The sequence below is a fragment of the Seriola lalandi genome, unplaced genomic scaffold (assembly GCF_002814215.2).
Source record: "Seriola lalandi dorsalis isolate HSWRI2012SDOR001 ecotype SW California unplaced genomic scaffold, Sedor1 jcf7180002054544, whole genome shotgun sequence".
Classification (NCBI taxonomy): domain Eukaryota; kingdom Metazoa; phylum Chordata; class Actinopteri; order Carangiformes; family Carangidae; genus Seriola; species Seriola lalandi.
In genome coordinates, this window is record NW_019525097.1 from 5,476,134 (window position 1) to 5,502,125 (window position 25,992).

At 39.2% G+C, this 25,992-nt stretch overlaps 3 protein-coding genes across 3 annotated transcripts; 1 reads left to right on the forward strand and 2 right to left on the reverse strand.

Annotated features, from left to right (window-relative positions):
* The first annotated feature begins 3,913 nt into the window (after nt 1–3,913).
* On the forward strand, nt 3,914–10,500 carry rd3 (retinal degeneration 3, GUCY2D regulator). The gene is made up of 3 exons (XM_023415207.2): nt 3,914–4,117; nt 6,953–7,266; nt 9,430–10,500. The coding sequence occupies exons 2-3, from the start codon at nt 6,977–6,979 to the stop codon at nt 9,785–9,787; spliced, it is 648 nt and encodes a 215-aa protein (XP_023270975.1). The 5' UTR covers nt 3,914–4,117; nt 6,953–6,976; the 3' UTR covers nt 9,788–10,500.
* LOC111661589 (uncharacterized) lies at nt 10,474–14,432 on the reverse strand. Its single transcript, XM_023415208.2, has 7 exons — nt 14,282–14,432; nt 13,606–13,678; nt 12,834–12,995; nt 12,515–12,576; nt 12,340–12,429; nt 11,933–12,022; nt 10,474–11,817 (listed from the first exon to the last, which is right to left on the reverse strand). Exons 1-7 carry the CDS (start codon nt 14,282–14,284, stop codon nt 11,767–11,769), a joined length of 531 nt encoding a protein of 176 aa, XP_023270976.1. The 5' UTR covers nt 14,285–14,432; the 3' UTR covers nt 10,474–11,766.
* Nucleotides 14,433–15,431: 999 nt separating this feature from the next.
* rhag (Rh associated glycoprotein) lies at nt 15,432–23,935 on the reverse strand. Its single transcript, XM_023415086.2, has 10 exons — nt 23,671–23,935; nt 19,161–19,344; nt 18,915–19,065; nt 18,620–18,767; nt 18,134–18,300; nt 17,895–18,032; nt 17,307–17,428; nt 17,062–17,135; nt 16,884–16,957; nt 15,432–16,648 (listed from the first exon to the last, which is right to left on the reverse strand). The coding sequence occupies exons 1-10, from the start codon at nt 23,846–23,848 to the stop codon at nt 16,574–16,576; spliced, it is 1,311 nt and encodes a 436-aa protein (XP_023270854.1). The 5' UTR covers nt 23,849–23,935; the 3' UTR covers nt 15,432–16,573.
* Between the last annotated feature and the right edge of the window lie 2,057 nt (nt 23,936–25,992).

Here is a 25,992-nt window from a genome sequence, read left to right on the forward strand (position 1 = left end):
GAATAGTTGAACATATTACCAAACTAACAGCATAATTGTCTTTTTTGTCTGTCTAGAATTTATCAGTCAAAACTCATCACACAACAGAGAGAAAAAGAAAAACATGCAGATATAGAGAAACAAAAACTGTGGTCGTGGAATAAGCCTCTAACGTCAGTATGAGTGTTCTGTGCATGGCTCATCATGTGACTGTTACTCAGTTCACTTCAGTGTGGAGTGCACACAGCGTGACACATGTATGTGTGTGTGTGTGTGTTGGGGGATTGAGGGGGTGGGGTGGGGTGGTGGTGGTGGGGGGGTGTCTCTACTTGAAGCAGCTTGACAATCAAACAAAGCTCACATTCAGCTCAGTCTGCATCTGTGCATCATACTTCACTGCCTGATTCTTCACTGAGTGCAAAGGGACGATTGTCTTTTAATGTGCTGGACAAGTTCATGTGCAGTGAAATCTCGTGTTAATTCAATGCACATTGTTTTACTGCAAATGTTTGTCTCCTAAAGTGTCTGTTGGTTATTCTTCTGAAGCCCCAATCCCTTTTTTCTTTTTGCTATGGCAATTCAGTAAAGAATGTGTTCAGGTATTAATATTTGTTCAGTAGGTGAGGCAGTGAGTTGTTTATTTGATCAAACTGCCGTTTCATCTCAAGAATGTGAAGTATGAGCTCTCAAAACAAAAACATTAACTCCAACCAGGATCACCTCATTCTCCACCCAAAACCTGTACAACACATACCACCTGTGATGATTATTATCCCAATAAACTGAGATGTTACAGCAAAGATAAAGAAATAAAAGAGAACAAACAGCTTGTGTGGAGGCTCTTAGCAGCTAAAATGGTGAAATTCTACCCTCTAGTGGTGTGCTTGAGTGCTGACGAAATCCTGGAGCAATCTAGGATATTTTCAGCTTCAGAACAAAAAATGTCATGTGGTTGACAATAAAGAAAAATAAATATAGAAAGGAAAATAGTGGAGAAATTAAATTATTCCACAGAAAAGGTTAAATTAAATTAAATCAATATAATTAAGTTTATTGAAATTAAGTCAATTACATTGACTACATTTTTTTTCTAAATTGTATTGAATTAAATTGGGTTAATTACATTGAGTAAAATTAATTAAATTAAAATACTGTTACTTAGTTAAATTCAATTAAGTGAAATTAATTAATTTGAGTGAGATTATTTAAATTAGATTACATGTACTGAATTAAGTGAGTAAATGAAATTAATTAAACTGATTGAAATATTAAAATAAATAATAATAATAATAAATCAAAATTATTCAAAGTAAATTGAATTTAAATTTGATTTAAATAAATTATATTCTCTTCATTAAATTGAGTTGAGTGAAATCAATTAAATTCATATAATTTTACTAAATCAATTAAGTTAATTACTTTTTATTTTACTTTTTTATTAAATTTACTCAATTACTGAAATTAATTGAATTGAGTGAAATGATTTAAATTGAGTGAAATTAATTACAGTGATTGTAACAAAAGAATTAATAATATTCACCCAATTAAATTAAATTGGGTAAATTTTTTCTAATTTAATTGAGTGAAATTAATAAAGTTAAACTTACTCAATTAAATTAAGTTGAGTGAAGTTAATTAATTTCATTTTTGACCTTGACCTTTGAAGTCCAAGGCGTTCCTGAGATTTCAAGTTCATACTTAAAAGAGATTAGAATAATCTCGATGAGCTACTACTGTGTTCCGAGGTACCACAAGGTAATGGCCTACAGCTTTAGGTGATGATAAATAGATAAATAAATAAATATATTGCTATTGTTCGAGAACAAATAAGTGAATTAAACCATATTTGGGCAGTCAGGGCAACACATTCAAAGTCATTTTTATTGGATTTTTCTTTGACTAAAAATAACGAACAGCCTCTGAATGGCCCCAGTGCAGTGACCTCTATCTGGTAAAAACATTGTGGGTCAGTGTAAAACACAAACACCTAGTGTGACGTCCTCGTGTGACTAGTGTGACCACCATATGCGTGGTGACAAACACATTAGATAATATGAGGTGGGGGTGTAAAAGCTCATGTCGTGCATCAGAACACACAGGTGTCTCAGCACCATTCACAGCGAATCTGCCAAACCTCACCAAACAACATCAGTGCCCGGATGACGCACCGTCAGAGCCCTGCAGCTACTCGCTGAGGGAGGTTAACATGGGATTGATGGAGGGAATCACTTTAGAGGATTAGCACTATTTGGATTACAGGGAGATTTTACCTGCCCATATGTCACCTTTGAGCCGAGGTGGACACACTGCCTCTACATGTCATACTGTCTGGATATTTATTCATTCAGACAGATTAAAAACATGACACATGGACAGTATCGTCTGTCTGGATGCAGTGACTTCATGTACTTCATGTACTGTATGTAAACACTGCTTGCACATTGTAACCATGAGCAGTGTGATTTTCAGTGTGTTAATGTATCCTAATAAAAAATTTGCCTTTCATGTAGCCCACACATTCCTCATATTCATTGGGAAGTACGTAAGACTAACAACAGATTTGTGAGTTTTCATAGGTCTTTTTCATAGAGGAAATTTAGACATGTTGCAGTAAAAAAAAAAATCACAGGTGCAAATAGTTAAATATATGAACTGAGCTTAATGACTTTCAGGGTCCTGGTACTGTTCATACTTACTCCCTGTCACTGTCGTGGCCTGTCACTGTTACTGTTACTGTTATTATAATGAAGTATGACAAGTTAAAATATCTGCTGTGAAAAAGGCCTATGGTACACTAATTGAATTATTTGCTTTGAGATGGTTATCAAAGACAAATCTCACACAGCCTACTTGCTTATCTGTAAATATATCGGGAACATTTTAAAAACATTTTGATCTGAAGAAAATGTGTGATTTGGAGTCAGTGTTCCTTTTCCATAAATTACTTGAATTTGTTTTTTATTGAAGAGCAAACAAGATAAATTGATATTCTCTGGACAACACAGCGGGTTTGTGATAACACTGGTGGATGTTGATGTTTCTGCAGTGAGTACACTGAGTTCACAGTGCACCCAGCTTGTTATTTAGCAGTGTAACACTCAGAGAAGAGAAGGAGAAGAAGAAGGGGGGGGGGGGGAAAGAAGATTTTACGGTTACTGTGAATATGTGCAGAAGGAATCTGTCTGAGGTTAGCTGCTCACACCTACACACAGAATAAACCAACAAACCTTGATATCCACCTACACAACGACTGCACATGCAATCTGGACTTCTTCTCTCTCTGCTTCTCTATCATTTGCATCACACACACACACACACACACACACACACACACACACACACACACACACACACACACAGACAAACATTTCCTCCTGCAATTAGCACTTTTCCAACCCTCCTATAATTCATGCACGACTGCCCGGGGCCAGTGAGACTCATTATCTGTGGGAAGTTAATTTACAGAGGCTGACTGACCTCTTGCAGATGTTGCACCACTCGCTGCTTAACTACGCTGCCGTCACAGCATGTCGAGCCCACACTACACTAACCATGTCCTCAAAACAACATCCTCTCATTTATCTCCCTCTTTCCATCTCGTTGCTCAAACCCACTCTGTCCTCTTTATCTGCCTCTTCATCGCTCTCTATCTCCCTTTCAGCTGATGGAGCTTACTGTGGACAAAAAGGCTTAGGAGCATCACTATGGCAACGGCGAATCGTAAAAAGCTACATAAGCACTTCATCAGGGGCCGTGTTCCAATGGCTCCCATTGGAGATGGTGCCCCCAACCTCCTGCAACAAGTAAAGGCAGGTCAGAGAGGCTCTTGGGAGGAAGAGGAGGAGGGGAGAAGAGAGAGAGAGAGAGAAAGAGAGTGAGAGAGTGAGAGAGAGAGAGAGAGAGAGAGAGAGAGAGAGAGAGAGAGAGAGGTGGAGATAATACTGTGGGGCTGTGTGAGGACGGGTGAGCAGAGAGAGAAACCATTTCTCTTCTCTCTCTGCTTTTCAATCAGCCAGTCTTGTCTCTTTGGTATCCACCAAGCTATCTGCTCTCTGGGGACTTTTCTACTTCTGCTTACAGTGATTTTGTTTCTTGTGGAGTCCAAAACAAACTTAAGAAAGGAGAAATAGAAGAAGAGGTAAGGATTTGCTTCTTTTCTTTTCTTTCTACTGTTCATTCTCCATTCTGCTTTGGAGTAAACAGCAAAAGATTGGACCAAACAGATGTCGCCCAGTGATGCTTCAGCGTATTCAGAGGCTGTGTTTGGATCGGACAAAAGTAGGAAGCAGAGCAAAAATAAAAAAGGTTGCTGAAATTTAAACACAGAGATATGATTGAAAAAAAGAAAGAGAGGAAGTTCAAGCCAGGATATTTGTTCGCTCGGAACAAATAAATTCTGTTATCTAAGAGAGAAAATTCATGTTTTGACCTAGATAGAGATGACCTACTGCATCTCCTGTTTAAAGCTGCAATGATTAGTGGAATGACAGAAAATTAATCTGCAAATATCTTGTTAATCAATTAATCACTTAAGTCCTTTTCAATCAAGGATTCTAGAAATTTGATGGTAACATGTTCTGAGAAGAGCTGCTTTTCTTGGCCTTACATTGTAGTAAATTTAATACTTTTGTTTTTGACAACTGGTTGGACACAACAAGATGCGTGGACACATCACCTTGGACTGAGATCAATCAATAATGAAAATAATTGTCGGTTTCAGCCCTACTCTTATTTATTTATCTATTTTACCTATTTATTCTTTCTGTAAAAGAATCAATTCAATTGATAACGAAACATAAAATATTCAAATTCATGGAATAACAGGTTACATAAGTCTTCACTCGTTTGAACAGATGTAAACTTTTACAAGGAACAGGAAGTAGAACATTGCCATGGATTCACTGCAAACTACAATCTGAGCCCCATTTTTCAGCCTATATTTATTTACATTTTGGAAAATGAATTATGCTGAATTAGCTATTAACAGTTGCTTTTTGGTACGTTCCATTAAACGTACTGATAACTGTCGAGGAATTACTTTGATACTGAAGAAATCTTGAAAACCCAATTATTCTCAGGCAAGTTCTGAAGCGTCACAATTCCTGTCCCATTAGTCTACACTAGTCTACTATCTGGTAATTATGAGATAGTTTTCGCAATTGTGAGTCATAATTGTGAGATACAGAAGTCTTCATTTTTAATTAAGGTCTCTAAATACTTTTGTTTTTGGGAATGCAATGTGCTTCAGTAACTGCAATGTGTTCGACTCCATCTTGAAGGGTTAATCAGCTCTGGGTTAAACAGACGGGTGCTGAGGTAAGAGTAGGACTGCCACTAATCTCATCGTGTCACTTTGTTGTGAAAGCTTTTCTCTGCACACGCCGATAATCACTACCCGCTACTATACAGTAGAGCCGGGTATAAAGCATGTACAGCAGCTACGGTTTGACGAACAACCTCAACATGCCAACAGATTAACCCAAGATTCAAAGAGGACAGTCACAAAACCAAACAGACACCTAATAACAGCAGACAATTTACAGAACAAAGAGATGTATACAGGTACAGTAATGTTTACTGCTGTTTGGAAATATACAGCGCTTCATAACACTGTGCCTCTAAAGCACTTATGAGGAGGTCATGGCATTTTCAATGTCAATTAAATTTCCTATTATTTTCACAGTTAATTAATTAGTTGTTTGAGCCCAAAGCTCAAGGCACTCAATTCCTCAAATTGCTTGACTTTTATGTCTTCTCAGTACAACAGCCAGAGATATTCTCCTCAGGGCTGCAGCTAATGAGTATTTCATTATCTTATAATTTGGCAGTTGTTTTTTGATTAATCCTTGGTGAAAAATAACCAAGAGCCTTAGGTGGTGTTTTAAAAATGTCCTGTTTTGTTAGGATAACAGTCCAAAAGCAATATTCAGTTAACAGTAAAGCAGTGGATCCTGACGTTTTAGTATTTTTAACTGTTTTTGTTTGAAAACGACTGAAACAATTAATCGATTATCAAAATAGTTGTTGATGATTTTTCTGTCAATCAACTAATCCATTAATGCACTGATCATTTCAGCTTTAGTTTACTATCACAAAAGAAAAAAATCTTCACAATGAAGAAGCTGGAACCAGAGAATGTTTAGCACGATTCAAACGATTAATCAAATATCAAAGTTGTTTCTGATAAATATTCTCGGGTCGATTGACTAATCGATTAATCAACTAATCATTTCTGCTCTAATCATGCGGCATTCGTGTTTTAGGATGTGGATGATAAACTAAAACCTTTTCTTCTGGGTTAATGATTCACGACACCTTCATCAGTGGCCTCTGCTCTTATGTTATTTGTGCTTTCATCACAAAAAGCAATGCAAACAAAAGAATCACTATTGATTGAACTGAATGCAGCATCTGTGGGAGTGAACATGACACCTGTAGAACAAAGAGCCGGTGGAGGCAGAGACGGGAGGGGTTCTCTTTAGGGAATATGTCCAGATTTAGAGACAGACTTCAGAGGACGTGGTTTAGTAAATGATGCCAAATTATGCAAACATGTCCATGTTCTCTGTTATAAATAGAAGTGAGGACAATCAATTACACGTTCAACAGTTCAGATGTTTGACTGTGCTGTCTGTTTTATTTTATTGGTCTCACATTTCAAATTCTGCAAAGTGCAGACAAACAGACTTCAATTACTATTTCACCTTTTTAAAATGTCTCACTGTCAGCTCATTAGTTTACTTTTAATAAAAGCAGCAAATCTAATCTGTGGGCCGACTGAAAGAACAACAAGCAGTGAGCACTCACGTTTTATCATCCAGCCACTTGCAAAACAAAAATTCATTCTGATATCAGTTAATCTGAGAAAGCATTTCAAAAGCTTGGCAGTAATATTCTGTGATCTCATTTCATTTGAGGTCACATCTAATCATTTCAGTGTGATGACTCCCTCTGATTATCTCTCCCTCATCAGGGGCCTGTGAGGGAGGACAAGGCCATGGCCTCCTGGTTTAGCTGGAATGAGCCTTATTACCGGAGCCCCCGGCGGGACCCGGCCGACGTGGTCACCGACACCCTGATGCTGGAGTTCAGCTGGCAGCTGAAGGAGGCCGAGAGGCAGCAGAGGGAGAGGGAGAACGAGTACCGGCGCCTCAAGACCGGAGTGGACTACAGCTGGCTGGCCAGCACGCCTCGCTCCTCCTACAGCATCAGCACCGGGGAGAAGCTTGGCCTGGAGGACCTCTGCTCCAAGGTGCCGCCGTCCTGCTGCGGGCTGGTCATACTGAAGTAAGGAGACACTAAGCACAAAGTCATCTTATAAAATATGATGCATCGTTAAAGATGAAACTAAAATACATGCCTCTTCACATGTTTCAGATGTCTATGAGTTTGAGGCTCAAAGAGGTCAAATTATTCATCATTTCACGAATAGAAATAAATAAATAAAAGTGAGATCAAAGTCTAACAAATACAAATTTGTGCCACAGAACCTCCTCTCTGATTAATCATCTCACAACACCTCTCATTTATCTTGTGACCCACCTTTTAAACCCACCTTCAGATTTTCAAAACCACTATATTTAAATTTGTCAAGTCCAGACCACATTGGACCAGTATAAAAACTGAAAACACAGGGACCTGCTATCACTCTCAACACACTCGCTTAGAGGCTCTAAAATTGATTTAGATACAAGGAATAGTCTATTAAAAGTTTTATTCGGCCAACAGTCTTGGTGCTAACAATGTAAAATTTCAAAATCACTGATATAAATTAACCTTGACCTCCAGGCTCCACTTTTCCCCTCACTACTGCCCCTGCATTAAAGCAGACCCCCACTGTTCATATGATTTCAAGACATGTTGCCGACAATCACACTTCTCCATCATCGCTGGCAGAGGAAGGGAGACGCTTCGCCATGGAAACTGATCAGATGGCCAACCTCTCTGTCATCCCACACATAACTCTGTAACGCTTTGGTGTTTCTGTCCTTGCAGCACAGTCGTCCTGAGCTTGTTTGAGCATCTGTTCGCAGGAAGCTGCTGAGGTCTCAGGTGTCTTGTTAGAGTTTGACAGCTTTTTTTTTTTTGAAGCAGTTTGAGAGGTGTTAATGTAGGTTAGCAGTGAGGGGCTAAACACTATGTGGAAGTCTCACACACACACACACACACAAAACAGGGACCAAGTGGAGCATGTTTTTGAGATTTTAATTAGCTGCATGAAGGTGGAGTCCTCAGTCCTCAGTTCTCAGATTGGCCTTGAATAGTAATTAACTGATGCTCTCTCAGAAGGTGAGATACTTTGGGTTTTCCCAAATGTCAGCCTGTCCTGTTCTTTACTTGAAACCCATTACCTTCCACAGAGTGACTGCTCATCTTCCCTTGTAATATTGAAAATAGGAAACCAATTAGAAAACATTAAAAAATATCTTACCGCAAGGTCCATTACTTGCTTTGTTCCAGAGCTTTTAACCACATCTCATTGTCTTCCTGAGCAGATGGAGTTTGCTCATAACAGAATTGCAGTTGAAAGCTCCAGATAAAGATAATAAGTGAGCCTTGAGTTGGGATTTTTTTGCTTGTCACAACTATTTCACCCTCAATCAGAAACTTACAGTCAAAATGTAATGTTTGCCCTTAAAAGGCTTAGGAAAAAAATGTAATAAAAGATATCCCAATACTAACAATGACAGTTGTTGTCATGGCACTGTAATAAATATGAGTCCTGCGCTGAATGTGACCCAAACAACATAATTTCTCTTCAGCGCTGTTTATGGCTCTGGTTTAGGCAGAAGGAATAAGACCAATCATCACTTAACTGGAGGCACTTAGTGGCAAGCAGGTCCTCAAACAGACGTCTATTTAAAGGCTTGTTAGGGCTTCAGCACCTCGTTAGGAGGAGGAGTAATTGGGGGGTTAGCAGGAGTGTGCTGGTCATGCACTGATGACTTTGATCCAGGTTGCCTTTTATAACATTTGCCATCGTGCACATGTTCTTTTGTGCAAAGGCCAGAATAAAAACTCTGGTACAACAAACAAAGGTTCTCTCTTCTGTTACCTGCATTATTGCACTTATTCTGAGAGAAATGAAAAAGATACTGCAAATGTATTGTCATAGTTTTGGTGCATTATCCTTGCGTTTGTTTGTGGTGTTCCATTACTTATTATCGTTTCATATGCTTGGTTCAAAACTGAACCGACATGAACTCAGAGTAGCTCTTCTAACTTCATCTGTGTTTCAGATTTAAGGAGGCTTACCGGGCAAACATATTTGATATGTTGTATAAAAATATTGATTATAGCTGCTCTACGTTACGCTTAAATTTCAGTTGATGCACAGCAACAGTTCAAGCTCAAGTCACATCATAATAGAAATAGAAATAGAATAAACAGTGCAACCAAGTGGTTATTATATAATTTCTCATCAGCTCACTTGTGTTTTGCTTTGCACAGGTTCAGGGAGGTAATGCAGGCCAATGAGCCCGAGGCGCAGGAGGTGTCCAGCCTGTTCCGCTCTGTCCTCCTGGAGGCTCTGGACCACCTGAAGGAGGAGCAGGAGGCGCAGCGGCTCGCCCGCCAGTGGAACAACAAGCGTGCCATGAGCATGTCCCTCATCAACTTCAAGTCCCGGATCAAGATCAACCCCTTCGGAAGCACGGTGGGTCTGACCTCTGCTGCGGCCGACGGAGCGGGGCTGAGCGACCTCAAAACGGTGTCAGAGGACGTGGAGAAAGGGGCGGAGAGGTCGCAGAGAGTATGGAGCGTGCCTGACTTCAGATACAAAGGAACCAGTAGCAGTAAGGTTGTCTGATGCGGGGCGTTCAGGAGAGTGATGACGGGACATTCGTGTGGGACAGATGCTGATCTCGAGAACTCTGCTGCAGTACATCCTCTTTACACCTGATTTTCAGTATGAGACCACTCAGCATTTGATCTGTTTACTTATCTTTTCATCTGAAAGGGCAATGCCAGGTGTTTTCTCAGATCTTCTGTACCTTGACAGCACTAAGTTACAGTTTCAGTTTCTATTGACTGAGATTATCAGCTCTTGCAATGATGCCTTTTATATTTTGTAGAGATTTGGCATCCAAGCACTGAGGGCTATTTACTGTAGCTTGGTAGGGATATTTATGTAATTTTAAGCTTTCTTGTTGCAGGACAAAATGACTTCACAAATGCCCTGAAAGGTAAATGGTCTTTTATGACAGATAGTTTTGCAAGAGATTTCTGTATAGATGTTACCCATACAGTCTTAAAACAAATTGCAGGTAATATTAATGTTCACATTAAGGTCATTCAGAGAGTGAGTCATGCTCTCTCCACCGACAGCACTTTGTTGTCTCGCAACAGCACAAGGACTCTGCACAACGATTCTTCATCCAAGGTCAGCAAACACAAAGCTTTCCTTCCGTGTTCTTCATTTGAAAGAGTGTGTCACAGACGAAAACGCACCAAGAAATGATCACTGTATGAGAAAAGATCTTTCTGAGTGAAACATTTCGAAGTAAAATCTTCCCATCAGTTTATTGCCGTTTCTCTTCTGTTTGTCACACAGCAAAATTCAACAGTTCACAACAGGTTTACTCCATCGTCCATATAAAGCTTTTTAACTGGCTTGATACAAGGGCTAACAGTAATTTTGTTTTGTATTTCAGTTTAATAAAGTAACTGATGCTGAAACAAGATTGATAAAAGAGGTGACAGAATTTGGGGAATGAATGTTATGAGTAAGTGGTACAGTAATCATTAAACACAAAGCAGAGTCGATTTTCATTTCATTTTAAACAAAATGTAGACATTAAAAACTAAGGTATTGGTACATACTGTGGTTCCGACAGCCAAGTTTTACTGTGAAAACATAACGGGCAGGTATTTACAAAAGAATGGACAGTTCTAAAAGAAGTAAAGTTGACATGAATGATTGACAGCTGGAAAAAAATATCTGGAACTTCAAAGAAGAACTTCACCGATTTTACACATCAAAGTCTGTTTGCAGGTCTTAGGGAGTACTTCTGCATGTATGGTAAAAAAAAAAAAAAAAAAAAAAAGGTTTATAAAGCCTTTTGTGGCTCCAGAGGGAGCTGTATGAAATCTGATGTCCTCAAGTGAGGTTACTCGTGTCCGCTCTGGTATGGAGAAAAAACTGAGCTCACCAGATCTCTGGAGCCCTCTCCTCATCTCTGCATGAAGCTAGAGGCTTGAGGGTACATTAGCCACAACTAGCGTAACATACCCAAATCTCCAACCGACCCGTCAGCGGTCAAGTTGCATTCTGGATAATGCAGATTTTGACACGACAGAAGAATGCATGGAACAAAAAACAGACAATATCTCTGCCTCTGCTGCATAAACTCTGATCATTTTTACAATGATCATTCTCCAATGTGAGTCCAACAATGTGCAATGCGAAATCGGTGGAGTACTCTTTTAGAGGGATGGCATACGTTCAAACCACAGGCAAAGTTGAGAAGCCAATGACTGGCACTTTACCCACTTTGAACACTCTGACGCTGCCTGATGACAATTACACCTTCATGTGATCTATTTGGCCACAGATAAAGACACCGTTCAACAAAAACTCTGCTCATGTCACAAAAGCGATCGGAGTAAAAATTGAAGAATGGGGAACCTGGACAGCAGCATCTCACTTTGCAGCTCCTTCCCTCCATCTGGCTCAGTGCTGCCCGTGTGTTCATTCAAGTCGTATTCATCATCTCGTCCTCAAGGCTGAGTTGTTGTTTCCTGAGTTCTGCTGACGAGCCCGACCACCGCTACTGGCGTCCAGTGGCATCACAGGGTAGAGTTCAAGAACTCAAGAAGTTCTGCCCGATTTTTATCCCGCTGTTACAAAAAAAGAAAAAAAAGGGGAAATGTGAACCAAAGCAAATAACAATCAATTCACAAACTATAAAAGGCACATTTATTCGCCTACTTGACAGCAAAAAGGTGAGTTTACCTGTTTGTCTTTCTTTGACTTCTTTACTTTCATCTTTATCTTCTTCCCTGAAATCATGCTGTACTTGCCTTTTTTCCTGTCCTTCAAGTACTGAAAGAAAAACAAATGCAAGTTTAGGGGGGCTGCAATACAAAAACATTAAAATAATACTGACAAAGTTACATAAAGTCTGTGATAACTGAACAATATGGATTGATTAAGAAGAATTACTTGGATCTAAAAGTTTCTACATTAATGTGTAAGTTGTAATATACGTTGTTGATACATGAACACATTTTACATGGATGTACTACATACATAGCTAGAAGAATAATATACCTTGGGACACAATGTATGGTAAAACATTCCTTGTCTAATGAATGTGAATGGATTGTTAATGAATGGTGTTGAATGAGCTGTTTTGCTACCTTGGAGATCTGTACAGGTCCCGAGTTTTCCTCTCCTCCTTTTGCTTTCTTGTCTTTTTTACGTTTGTGCCGCTTCTCTTTCTTTCCCTTCTGGTTCAGAATACAAAATAAGTAACACTCAGTTTTCTGTGAGAGACTTAAGAAAATAAATGAAATCAAATGAGCAGAAAATTACTTTTTTGTGTTGTTTCTCCTTTTTCCTTTTCTTAGACTGCTTTCTGGATTTACTGCGGGAGTCTAAAAACAACAACAACAACGACAACAACAACAACAACAACAACAACAACAAAACAATGTGTTGAGTCAAACCTGACCATGGATTTTAGTAGTTATGATGATGAAAATACACATACAACCTAGATTTACAAAGCACTCTGTACAAAAAAAGATCTGTTCGAAGAAAATAGCATTTTAGAAGAAATTCAAAAAAACCACAAACAAAGTTTATCAGCCAAAGATTCACAGATTTATTGCAGCCTCATTTGTTCACTCACCACTGCTGCTGGAGCTGCTTCGACTGCGGCTGGATGAGTGTGATGAACCCGATGAAGAAGAGGATGATGAGGAAGAGGATGATGAAGATGATGACGATGAACTGGAAGAGGATGATGAGGAAGATCTACTCCGGCTGCGTTTCCGCTTGCTTTTTTCTCGCCCTGAAAACAAACAAGACACAAACAATAAAACAGACATCATAAAGAGAGACCAAAATATAGAATGAATAATCAATTAAATTTTTGTTTGTGTCACATATATGACTATGTCCAGCTTGTATGGGCTGACAAGACACTATACATTCTTATAAGCCAGATGTAGAGTGCCACATATACACATTCAAACAATATAAATGCAGTCATTTACCATTTACCTTGATTGACGAAAGTTTAATTTAGACAATCGAATTTAGAATATACTGTGATTTGCAATCTAGTACTAATATAAATTGTATACAATTGTAGATAAAGCTGTGATTTTAGGCTACATCCCAAGAAAAAACCTGACTTTTTTAAATGCTGATATTGGTCCTCACAAACAAGATTGGTGTAAGAATGACCATATCAGAATTCATGCATTTTAGCAGATACAGTGCATTAGCAGTCAGTTATTGAGAACCATAAGATGACAGGTCAAAATGGAGAAACAACTTAAACAACTTTTGCAGTCTTTTGCCTTTTCTAACAAAAATAACAGTGGATGATGCCTGGCTCTAGTCAAATGTTTACTGTGACGGTGAGTTTTATGTTGCGGTGTTTGAGGCTGTCTTGCCTCTGCTCCTCGATCTCCTCCTCTCATCTGTTCTGGAAGTGGAGCTGGACACTCTGCACTCCGCTTTTGTTGACTAGGAACAAAAACAGATGTTTACTAGGAGTGGGGCGGATTAGTCACTAATAGTATCGATACCACAAGATACTACGACTTATTCAAAGATCGATTCTAGTGTCAACATGATCAATACAAACAAAATAGATCAACCACATGTTAGCTCACTTCATGGATAGTTTTACAAAATTCTCAATCATTCGGTGGTCATTAAAATAGAATCAGAAGCATATACTTAATACATCCAAATCCCAAATATTGACAAAAACTCTGCGCCACATGACACTACATTAGCTGCTATTGACAATAAAAAGTATCAGTAAATATGTATCGATATTAAAGTGAGTCGAGCGACGGTTTTACACTGAAATCTGATCCGCATTCCTGGAGAACGGCGTTAGGTAATAAAAGTTACACGCAATAAAGTTGCACCTTACCGTTTTAAACACATATCCCAAGTTTAAATGAAATTATTTACAGAGTCGTTAATACATGAATTGCCCTTCATGTGGTGTTGAACGCTTCAGCAGGAGGACTACGTTTACTTAAGCTGAAGCTAAAATGCGCTTGAAGATGTTAAATAAACTGCTAATGCTACTGAAAGAAGAGGCTCTGTACTCACCATGGCTTCAACGGAATACAGTTAAAGTATCACATATATACTGACTCTACAACCGCTGGGAAAAAAGGAGAAAAATATATATTTATTCGCGGTTATCCCTCATAAATTGGCATTAGCTAGCACTCTGAGGAGACATTTTGTATCCCGTAATGCACCGCTGCTGGCTACGTTCAAAACACGGGAGTGAAAACTACAGAGAAACGGTGACAGCGCCCCCAGCGGTGACAGAGCGAACACAACGGTTAATGCTACCTGCTAACATGTCCACGATGCTAATTGTTTGCTCCATCACAGAGGGTTAAACAGGTAAGATAAAGTTGTAAATTACATCATATTAACACATATGTCACCTGGTGAGGATTTCTGTAAACCAGTTTAATTTTTAACTGCCTGCAAGTGATTTCAACCCCGAGGACGAAGCTATGTGTCAACTATGTTTCCTCACTTTCCACAGTAACTTAAAAAGGCTACTCAGTCAAATAAAACCCCACCTTAAAGTCCATTTGGCTAAAAGCTCTTTCAGAGTCACATTATTTTCATCAGCAGATTTAATTTGTGTCATGAACATTGTTAATCTTTAAAATTTCATCTTTTTTAGCACTCAACCCTCAAGGACTTCTGGTCCACTGTGGCTTAATAGTAGAGTTTTGATAACAAACATAAACATTTTTGATAAGGATGCCTAAATTTTTTCATTCAAGTAATGTGACCAAGAGATGCACTGATTTTATTTTTCAGTTAGTTGCATGTCTTTGGTATTTCTCTGCCGCAGTTCTACTTACCTATACAGTATAATACTGACACATTGGCTGATATATTGGGCTTTATTGGTTTGTTTTGCAGGTAATCATTTATAAACCAAAGTAATGGAGAAAGTTACATTTTGACCAGATGATGGATGATAAAAAGTTACATCCACAAATGTCAACCCTCTCTGACTATAGATTAAAAGTCAGGGGATCACCAGTCAGCAGGGTATAGCTACTGACTTAACTTAGGTATTCATCATTTACTTCTGACAAAACTGTGCCAAGCTACAGTCAAATACAAGAACGCCAACAAACTAACATTTCCACACATATTTAAGTGTAGGAATGGTTGGTAATGTTGAAACACTAAATACTTCCATAAAATCACACATAAACACTGGTATTGTACAAAAACATATTTATTATGACAGTATTAGTATATTATACAAATAAGAGCATATGCCCGCTGTATAAAAATACAAAATCTTGATGCATTTCAGTGTTCTGGGCATCATAAATCATTTGACAAACCAAAATATTGATTAACGCTATGTGTAGTCAGTTTTATCCAGCCCTGCAGTCCTATGCTTTGATGTTCAACACACTAAAAGCCTGTCCTCCATGATGATAAATGATGTCTGAAATTAGTTCAGTACCAGTTGCTCTTCTGACATTGCAGGGCCTTGATAAAACTGACCATGTCAATCCATCTAAGAACTAAACTGTATGTACATGTAAGAATACATTTGATGTAAATAGTAAAAAGGAAAAAACCCTCCCCATAATCCTCAGCTTGTGTGACAACCAATCTAATGGTAAATGCACAGCTCTGAATGCGTGGCGTTAAAAGAAGTTGTACAGCTGCCCTCAGATAGACAGAAAACGCTTGGAAGCAACAGGAGATAAGACACGCAGAGGTTCATTAGTTACAAGAATATCATGTGACTATCCCTGCCCATGTCAGAGCCACGTTGCTGGTTTCACAGTCTGACTCTGACTCCTTTTCGAGTTGAAGGAATGGGCTCCAGTGAGGTAACGTGAAGCTGCAGATCAAAGCTGAGTTCAACTCCTCTCTTTGACTTAAGCCTCAGCAGAGAAAATGCCTACTCCAAGTGTATGGAAATATAAAAGAATGTATGAAGAAAAAATACACACAATATGCTAATATCTCAAAACATGCTTTTATGCTTTTTATAATATAAAATGACATAAAGAAAAGCTTATAGAAGTAGTTGTGTATCAGCAGTGAAACTAACTGGTGTGGCCCACAACTGTTGTAGATAATTAATCAAAACTTTCAGTGTTTAAAAAAAAAAAATCCCTGAAGGTTGATGTTGTCTTTTCAAAGTCTTAAAATATTCTTTTTTTCTTACTGTAAATGGGATTAATGTAAATAATGTCAGAAGAAAAATACCCTGCGTGAAGATATCTTTGCTCACAAAACAGTCTCAAAATTGACTAAATTGATGTCTGTGGTCATCATGTAGCTGGTTAATAATCATTTACTTCTCAGCTTTGAGCTCAGTGGATGATGGGCAGACATTTAAGCTTCAGCTTTGTTCTTTGAGTGATCAGCATGAGCCAAGCTCTCCTCGTTCTCGTCCTCCTCCTCAGGAACCTGGAAAGCATGCAATCCAAATTATTCATGTAGCATGATGAAACAGACCATCATTTGCTTATATGCACTAATACCAGAAAGTTGACATAATTATGAGACTAGTGATAATATCTACATACTGATGCAGAGAACCACATCTGTCTGACATGATCCCAAAACCACAAAAACATCAGGCTACTAAGTCTGTCACAGACAGAAACTAGAGATGATGTTTATGAGGGACGGGATTTCTCACCTCCCAGTAAATAGAGTCATCGAAGCAGTTCTGGTCTGGAGGCTGTCCCCAGATCGGCAACTTCATAATAAAACCTTGTGGAAGAAAATGAATTGTTTGAACTCTGCCCTTTTCATGGAGTCACAAAGGTTTAACTGTTATGTGTCACGTTCATGATTTAATTTTCATCTCCACCCACCTGTAAGAAAACCTCCAACCAAAGCGAACCCGAGGGATGAAGCCAAGGCAGCAGCTTGCATGGCAGCGCTACCTCTGAAGAGGAGGAGGAGGAGGAGGAAGAGGAGAAGAGACAAGATTGTAAGAGCCTGAAACTGACATTTAGCTGGAGTATAAAATAGTTTCAAAGCTGCAATACAGTTATGTGTGTAAACATATATTACAAGATGTATGGATAAGAATTGTGGTGAAGAAAATGGCCCTTACCCCTCTTTCTTCCCCAAAGCCACGGCCACAATACCAGCCAACCCACCCAGGATGCCGGGCATGCCGTGCAGATTGTGGACACCGCAGGTATCCTGGATGCCCAGGTTGGATGACAGGATGGGCTGCAGAGGAGGAAAAGAGGCATCATGTAGCAACCAAATGAATGTCTTTTTAAAAGGTGAAATATGCATTTTGATACTAAAAAATGATCCGAGCTCTGTATTGATTGCTTTTGGCTGACAGATACAGTTTTTTGAAGTATCAAGTAGTTTGCTAATGAATATCTTGATTATGGATTAATGTTCCCAGCTTCCTTGTGTCTATGGGGATGTTTTCAGATGTCTTGTTTTGACCTAAAGATATTCAATTTACTGTCATTGAAGAACATATTTCATACAATATTACTAGAAAACATTCATACTTGAAAAGCCAATCTTTTTTGCCATCTTTTTCTTAGAAATTACTTACACAGTTAATCTGTTATCAGTGTTAACAAAGTTTCTACCATACATTTTCAAACTTAAAAATTATACTTTATAACACTCTCATTTTTTTTATTTTTCACCTTTGCTTTGATTTTCAACTCACAGTTAGGAACTTGAAGCCAAGGGTGGAGATGATGCCAGCCACTAATCCAATCAGCATGGCCCCAAATGGCTCGATGTTCATGTCAGCACACGTTCCCACGGCAACGCCACCAGCCAAAGTGGCGTTTTGAATGTGCACCTATACAGCATGAAGATGTAAATATAAGTATATAACTTAATTGTTTTGTTTAGTTTATTCTTGAAGTGTTACTGTGAATGTTAGGAGGAAAGTTTTCCGACCATGTCCAGTTTTCCTTTGTGCTCCACGAGGCTGGAGATGGCGTAGGCAGACATCACACAGGCAGCCAGGGAGAGGTAGGTGTTGATAACTGCGGTGAGCTGTGTGTAGCCCGGTTCAGCAATGGCCGAGTTGAAACTGGGCCAGAACATCCACAGGAAGACGGTTCCTGTAGAAAGAGGGTGATAAAGACACAGCATTTGTATCAGTCTGATTCACATCAAACCGCGCTGCAAGTTAGATACTTTCACAAATTAAGTGTCAATATTAATTTTTCCTCAACAGGATTAATACACAGCTGAGGTCGATATGGCTTTACCACTGTACATGCTGCATGACTACTGTTGTCCACTAGGTGGCATACGCCATATATGTGCAGGAGGTCAGCGATGACCCAGTGAGGGAAAATTAGAGCCTAATAAAACACATTACTGTTTTAAACAGATGATCAATAAATTAAATTAGTTTAAAGTGTAACTGGCTCTCACCAATCATAGCAAACATATCAGAGTGATAAACAGATCCGTCGTTCTCATGTCCGTTTCTTAAACCTGGTCGGTAAAGCACTCGAGCCACTGCCAGGCCGAAGTACGCTCCATAAGCATGGATGATCATGGACGCCCCAACGTCATTAGCCTGCAAAAAGAAAATGGATCCATAACAATACAGTTGTGGCAATGTGTGTACAACACAATTCAGTTTACACAGTGAAGGTATATGGTCATAATGCTGTGTTTTGCTCATGTAGTTCAACAACACACGCACGTGTCATTGCGTACTCACCTTTAGAACATTTGCCACCAGGTGCTCATTGATGGAGAAGATGGTGATCTCCAGGATGGTCATGATGAGGAGCTGCACAGGGCTGGTTTTACCCAGAACAGCTCCAAAGGAGATCAGGACTGTAGCTGTGCTGAAGTCTGCATTGATTATTCTGCAGGAGATGGAAGGAAATAAATCATTAGGTAAACAAAATGATAGGATAATAAGGAGAGGAGGTGGAACACAGAAATCCCCAGTCAGTCATACTTGAAGATGCTGATTTTGATCTTGCCGTCATCCAGGTGCCAGATGCCCTGCATGAGGAGGCCCCACTGCAGGCCGAATGCGGCCAGGAGTAAGTTGATGCCCACGCTGCTGAAGCCGTATCTCTTCAGGAAGGTCATCAAGAACCCGAATCCGATGAAAATCATGACGTGGACATCCTGAAACACTGGAGACACGAAAGGGGAGGTCAGTTCTGCTGCTGAGTTGATGACAGGACCCTGCTTTGTTATAAGAGCCCCACTTGAGCCTCAGCTAAATGTGGACATGAAATTGAATCAGATCAAATACTTTCATAAAATGCTGCCTTCAATTAGAAATTAGCCATCTGCTACGACTTTCCTGTTCACGGTGGTTTTCTTTGGACTTTGTAGTTTAAATGATTTATCAAGCAGTTACTGGACTTGACACAGGAGCTGCATTGTCAACCATGACCTGTTAGCTGTAAAAGCAATTCAATCACACTATTAATGGGATTCTGGGAAAAATGCTCCCGCTGTTTCTGTTGAGTTTGTGGCCCTTGAGCTGTTTCTATTAAGTGCATATGATTTTGATAAGTTTAAACTCGCGGGAGGGGACGCTTGTCAGCAAACCCTTATCTATTAGTCTCAGCTGTTAGGCTGACAAAAATGCTAGGGTTGGGACTGGGTTTGGATTATATACAATATTTTACTATCTGTATTCTCAGTTGTAAGAACACACAAGAAAACTTTGGGGCGCTCCCTCAAAGAGTCATCATAGTGACAGGAAATGGCCCAAAAGCCTTTAAGCTTGATATGATGAGACCATCATATGGAAAATACGTCAAGGTGGAGATGTGTACATGCCGGGGAACAATGGGCTTCATTTCCTTAGTTCATAGTAAACATTAAGGTAGCCACTATTGTCTAGACATGACACATTTCATCTTTGAAAAGGCAGGTCTTTACTGCTGCTCTGCAGTCTTAAAGGAAGGTTTGACAGTTTTGGAAGTGCACATATTTGCATTCTTGACAAGAGTAAGAAGAGATCAGGACCCATAACTAATTTGATAAAATTAACATTGTACGCATTAGTAATAGGGCCCTACTTTTCATGGTGGCCAGCACAAGCTTTGTTCTGACCGTTTGATATTTTCTTTAGCTTGAAATTTGCTTTGCACATTTTTGCAGTAATTTGGCGTCAAGGGCAGAACACACGGTGTGAACAGGTGGGAGGAGAGGCGCTGACACATGAGGCTCATTCACATGAGGCAGTGCAAAGCAAATTGTTGGTATTTTGGTGGAAAATGTGCCTTAGACTTTGTGCTCAGAATTGGATGTTTCATAAAGTGTTTATTCGTGAACTTTAGAGGTGCTGCTAGAGGAATTCTGTTACCTTTGGACTGAGCAAGGCTAGCTGTTTCCCCCTCTCTCCAGTTTACCTTACAGTCAAGAGAGTGGTATTAGTCTAGTCCATCTAACTCTCTTGAAGCAAATAAGCTTATTTCACAGAACTATTCCATTAAATAACATTAAACATCCCTTTTGGGACACTTGTATCCATTACACATCATATTATTATGAGAACAGGGTCAACCCATGTCTTAACTCCACTTATCTAAAAACACAGTGCACACACACATGCTACATGTCTAGATATCAGACGTGAAAATATCTATGTTTTTCTACCTCAGAGTACATTTCCATAAAACACAGACAATAACATGAGCACCTGTTTAAAGTGGAGCAGCTTTACAACGATAGACTAATGAGGGAGATTAAATTCATCCACATCTATTTTTGTCAACAGTATTTACATATATAGTGTGTCGGCACATTTTTGACACATTGGACTTGAAGACGCCTACATCTACTTTTGTGAGGCTGAAGATGGAACCTTTTAATCGTGATGGTTTTCATACACTTTGTCTGTTTTACATGTTCTTAAATTATATTTTTAAACGACTGAATGCTCATCAACCAATCTGGCTGCTAGGTGCACAAATGTGTTCACTCAGAGCTGTTGCCTGGCTACTACTTTTTTTTTTCATGGGATTGATTGTCGTCAGTATAAACGGATTAATTTAAAATGATTCTAAATACCATAATTTACTTAGAGAGAAAGAATAATGATCCATGGTTCATCCACAGGACTCTCATACAGTCTGTATTCAGAGATGATTAAAGTCATATTTCATATTGTCAGGCCAATAGTTACATTCGCCACTGCTTGGTAAAAAAGTAACACACTGATTTGATGTCGATTTCTCTCTTTGAAAAGAGATTGTTCACTTGTTTCATGCTCACTGAGGGGAGAATTGGGCCAAATATTGTGGCACAGAACGACTTTCAGTGACTTTGAAAGAGAATAATCACAAAATTTGTGGTGGTGATCATCTTAAAGTATCCCGTTGTGTCATTGTTCAGCGCAGCGCAACGTGATCAACATTTTTTTATCTACACTGATACATGCAGCTGTGAGTAGAAGTGTGCTTCACACCCATGGAGCTGTTTTGAAGAGAACCTGTTTGCCCCTCAGCTTGCACTTGACTCCCCCCCCCCTTCTCCCATTCTCTGCTGGGTGACTCAGACTTGCTTCCCTTGTAGTAGGGGCTTCTATAGTGAACAGCAGATTGAGGATGGGGAGGAGGTAAAGTTGGAAAGCAGCCACAGAGTCTGGCTCCACGCCCAGATGTTAGGTAACACTCAGTAATCTTCTGCAAAATTGGGTGAGCCAAGACAAGAGTGAGAGAATCTCCTCAGGACCTACTGTGCTGCAGCCTGAGTGATGCAATCACTGCAAAAATAAAAAGTCATTTTTGAAATACTGGAGCAACCAATTTCCTCACCTTTCATGTTTTCATTCTGCTAATCAACCAGTTATTAAGATAAATTTACTCTACAGATAAACTTACAGTTTTTTCTTGCTGTAGTCCTCATTTCTCTGCTTATTTGTCTTGCTTTGAACCTAAAATTACAGATGTCTGGTATGCGTTGGATCGTGGATCTCTGCACGCAACCATTACCCTGTTGTATTTTAAATGGCCATAGCTTCAGTTTATTCATAGCAGCATAATGTAAATTGTTAACTGAGCATGTTGTGCCAAAATAAGATGTATTTTTTAGATGCTTAACATCTCATAACGGCAGGTTAGTACTGTTGGCACATGTAGATAAAACTCTTTTTAAAGTCTCCCTCCACTCTAGGTGCGTATTGTTACTTCACTTGTATGCTGTTTGCACATTCATCAGAGGGATATTTTCTGTGTTAACCAAGTTTAAGATGTAGAAACTACACTGGGTGTTTTTGAAATGAACAATATTTGCATATGTATAGTCTGGATATTTTAATGACAGCGAAAGGAGACTATTAATTTTAAGAATATTTGATGAAGCAACATCAGTCTTTTGGAAAGACCATCTCAGTCACTCAAAGTTATTCTTCAAAGCAGAGTATTGTTTGTCTTTAAACATGACTAGATGGGATCTTTAAATTCTAGCTCTAAGTTCCAGTGATAGAAATTTTGAAAAAGAGTCTGTTTAAAACATCCCATCTGAAGTGGAAGATATCCTCAGCTGTAAGACTGACTGTTGAGCTAATCTCCATGGGTCACACCTGCCCCACCCAATCATGAACAGGCAATCACACAGTGAAAGAGAAGTTATTGTTGCAGCAGTCTTAATGGAGATAATCAGTCAAGGTGCAAATAAAAGCGCCAACTGTAGAAACTGCTCCATACTCACTAAATATCCTTATTTAAACAAAAACACCTTGAAAGTGACGCTTTTAGATGCTACACAGAATTCAAACAGCATTATTCTGTTCCACTGACCATCTGTCTTTGCTCTCTTTACTATCTGTCATACTGTTTTTTAGGCATTAATGTAAATCACATGTGGCCCCCACTGCATGAGACTGACACTTTTCCCTGCAGGATCCTCTTGACTCCACAGCTGAATGCGTGTGAATAGACTTTGTGTCGGACGAGAATGTGACCCCATGACTCCTCTTATTGCATTCAGCAGATCTGCTCTAGAAACAGCCTCCAAATTCTTCTATTTCTGTTCGCAGGTAATTAGAAAATCACACTCTTGAAAAAGAATTCACATTATTCCAATAAAGGAAGGAGACTGTTTTCAGTTCACTCAACACTTCAAAGTTCAAGACTTAAGAACCAAAGCTTGGAAATATGGAATATTTGTACATTTATTCCTTTTTAAAAAAATAAAAAGTAAAACATAAGCTAAATTTAAGCATTTTCACCAAAACTTCTAATTCAGATCATTTTTGCTACAGGCAGCAAAAAACCTTGAAAAATAATCTAGCCTTGTCTCTCTTGGGTGTTACAAAGCTCTGCTGGATATTTGAACTGAATTTTCACCAATTAACAAGAAGTTTAACCTCAAAGCTGCAACAAAGGCATTGTGTTAGAGCCAAAACTTGATTATCCATCATTTTTAAGCAGTCTAGTGACCAAACATAGAGATATCCAGCAGCAGAGCATCCCTCAGCGTGCAGCCCCACATAGACTTACTGGGATAGAGATCCAAAGGTTTCTCTTCATGATGAGTTTCATTGGAGTGTGCGCTGTGCCCGTGACCTTTGCCGTCATCATAGACCGCAAACAACGCAAACAGTATGATGGTGACAATCTCCAAAGCCAAGGCCACAATGGGGAACTTGAACCTCATGTTGGTGGCGTACGCAGGCATCCTGAGACCAACTCTGGTTATCTCTCACACAGTGTGACACACACACTCACCAACTCGGTTTGTTTTTTCAGGGGTTGTGCTGTGTGAAGGGAGGGAAGAAAGTGGTGTCTGGTTTTAAACTGATGCAGATTTGGTGGTGACCAATGACAAGCCAGAAGACTGAGGCCTGGGTGGTGCACACCCCCCTCATGCACTTTGCTCACGGGGATGGGTTTCCTTTTTGGACGTTAAAGGGGACTAAGCAAAACACAAGCGTAATGACACCCAGCCAGTGAGCGGACATGGGAGAAAAACTTAATGACTGCTGCTTCCCACTCATTTTTCACTGTCAAAGTTATGTTTGTTGATTTACTGACTTAACTTCTGACTGATCTTTTAATGTCTTAAAATACAGTAGATGATTGAAATATAGAAATGTTTCTACATTCGTTGTTTACATCTGTTCTGTAAACTCAAACGCAAGCAGCTATTATTTCTGTTTTATCCACTCTGCTGAACACTGTTCCTCTTTCTAAGTGCAGATGACTTAAGAGCCTGTCCCCTTGATATTAAACCATTTTGCAGTGTTTTGAATGATGCACCTGCAGATTCAGATACTTCACTTAAGTAATAGTAGCATTTAAAGTTTTTCTAAGCGAAAGTACAGATGTATCATCAACAAAATGTACTTTAAGGTCAAAATTAAAAAAACATTGAATGGAAGCTTTCAGAAAATATGATATTATTGGATTATAACTAATCTCCTCATTAAAAAGCTAACTCAATATAAGACCTTTCAGACAACCAAAACACATCAGGACAACTATAACTGTGGAATGAGTGGAGTGGAGTAAAAAGTACATTATTTCTCTCTGATATGTAGTAGAGTTGAAATATAAAGTACTTGAAATTTGTAGTAAAGCGGATCAGTTCAGTAATTAAGCTCCATCATGTTGATTTGACAAATGCTACACATTGTCATTCCACCCATGACCCCTGCAGACAGTATGTGTAACTGTAATCAGGTTACTTCAGAGATCAGGTCCTTACCATCAACTGTTTGTCTTGAGTCATTGTTACTCACTGTACATGCCTCTGCTTCATTTACCACCAGAAACTATCCAAGCTTACGCCTCCTCTGATTGATCTGGAGGTTCTGATCCAGTAAGCGGCTCCCACAGTGAGTGTGGTGACAATCTTAGGCCTCTCACCAAATTACCTCAGGCCAGAGGTCCTTCATTTGGGCCGAGGGCTTTATGAATGAGCAGAGTAGTTAATCACTGCCAGCAACACATTACTGTTTGTCTTGGAGCTGAGAACAGTGAGGGTTTTCCCAGACCCTTTAGGAAATTACTTCCAAATGTTGAGAGATATCAAACACTCTGCAGCACTGCTAGTACTAATCTACTCACACTGACTCATTACTCAATCAGTTTGTACTACAGAGTTTTGCGGTAATATTTGGCAGACAGTGGAGGCTTTTTTCAGTGGGTGGAGCCATAGTGCAACTCTCTTTTCTTTTTTCTTTTTTTTTTTTAAGACAACTTGAACATCACGGGAGGATTTGTGGTCCAACTGCCACAGTCATTCATTCATGACGGTTACAGATACTCCCTCACATCAGCTTCCTCCTCTTGTAGTTCTCGTCTTTTTTATTGAATTTAAGTCTATTATAGAATAAACTGGATTTTTGACTCCTGCAGTTTAACTTATTATTTTTGCTGAGAAATGTTTGTACAGGGTTGAAACTCCAACCCGCAATTATTCAACCCATTATTATGTCTATAGTTTGTCATCGTGAGCCCTGGGAATCAGTATTTCTCCTCTCAGCTGTATTTGGTCAGAGTTTTGACAGAGATCATGAGAACTATTTACATAGTCAAGACTGTTCAACAACAGTAAACGCTCTCACTCTCACATTTCACAGCAGAGTATCCCAGAGGTACCAGTGCTCTTAGGTTGTCACTTTTGCTTATGCATGATCCAAACAGACAAATGCTGAGGCCTGAAGGCTGATAACATGTTAGTCGCATATTTGTATTAATTTTAGTGTTGATTATCTTCATGAAAGTTTTTCAACTTCAACTTTAGTGAACTTTGATGCACACATTTGTGTTGTTGAACATTAGCAACTTGACACTGTCGACTTTTGCAGGAACAGAAAT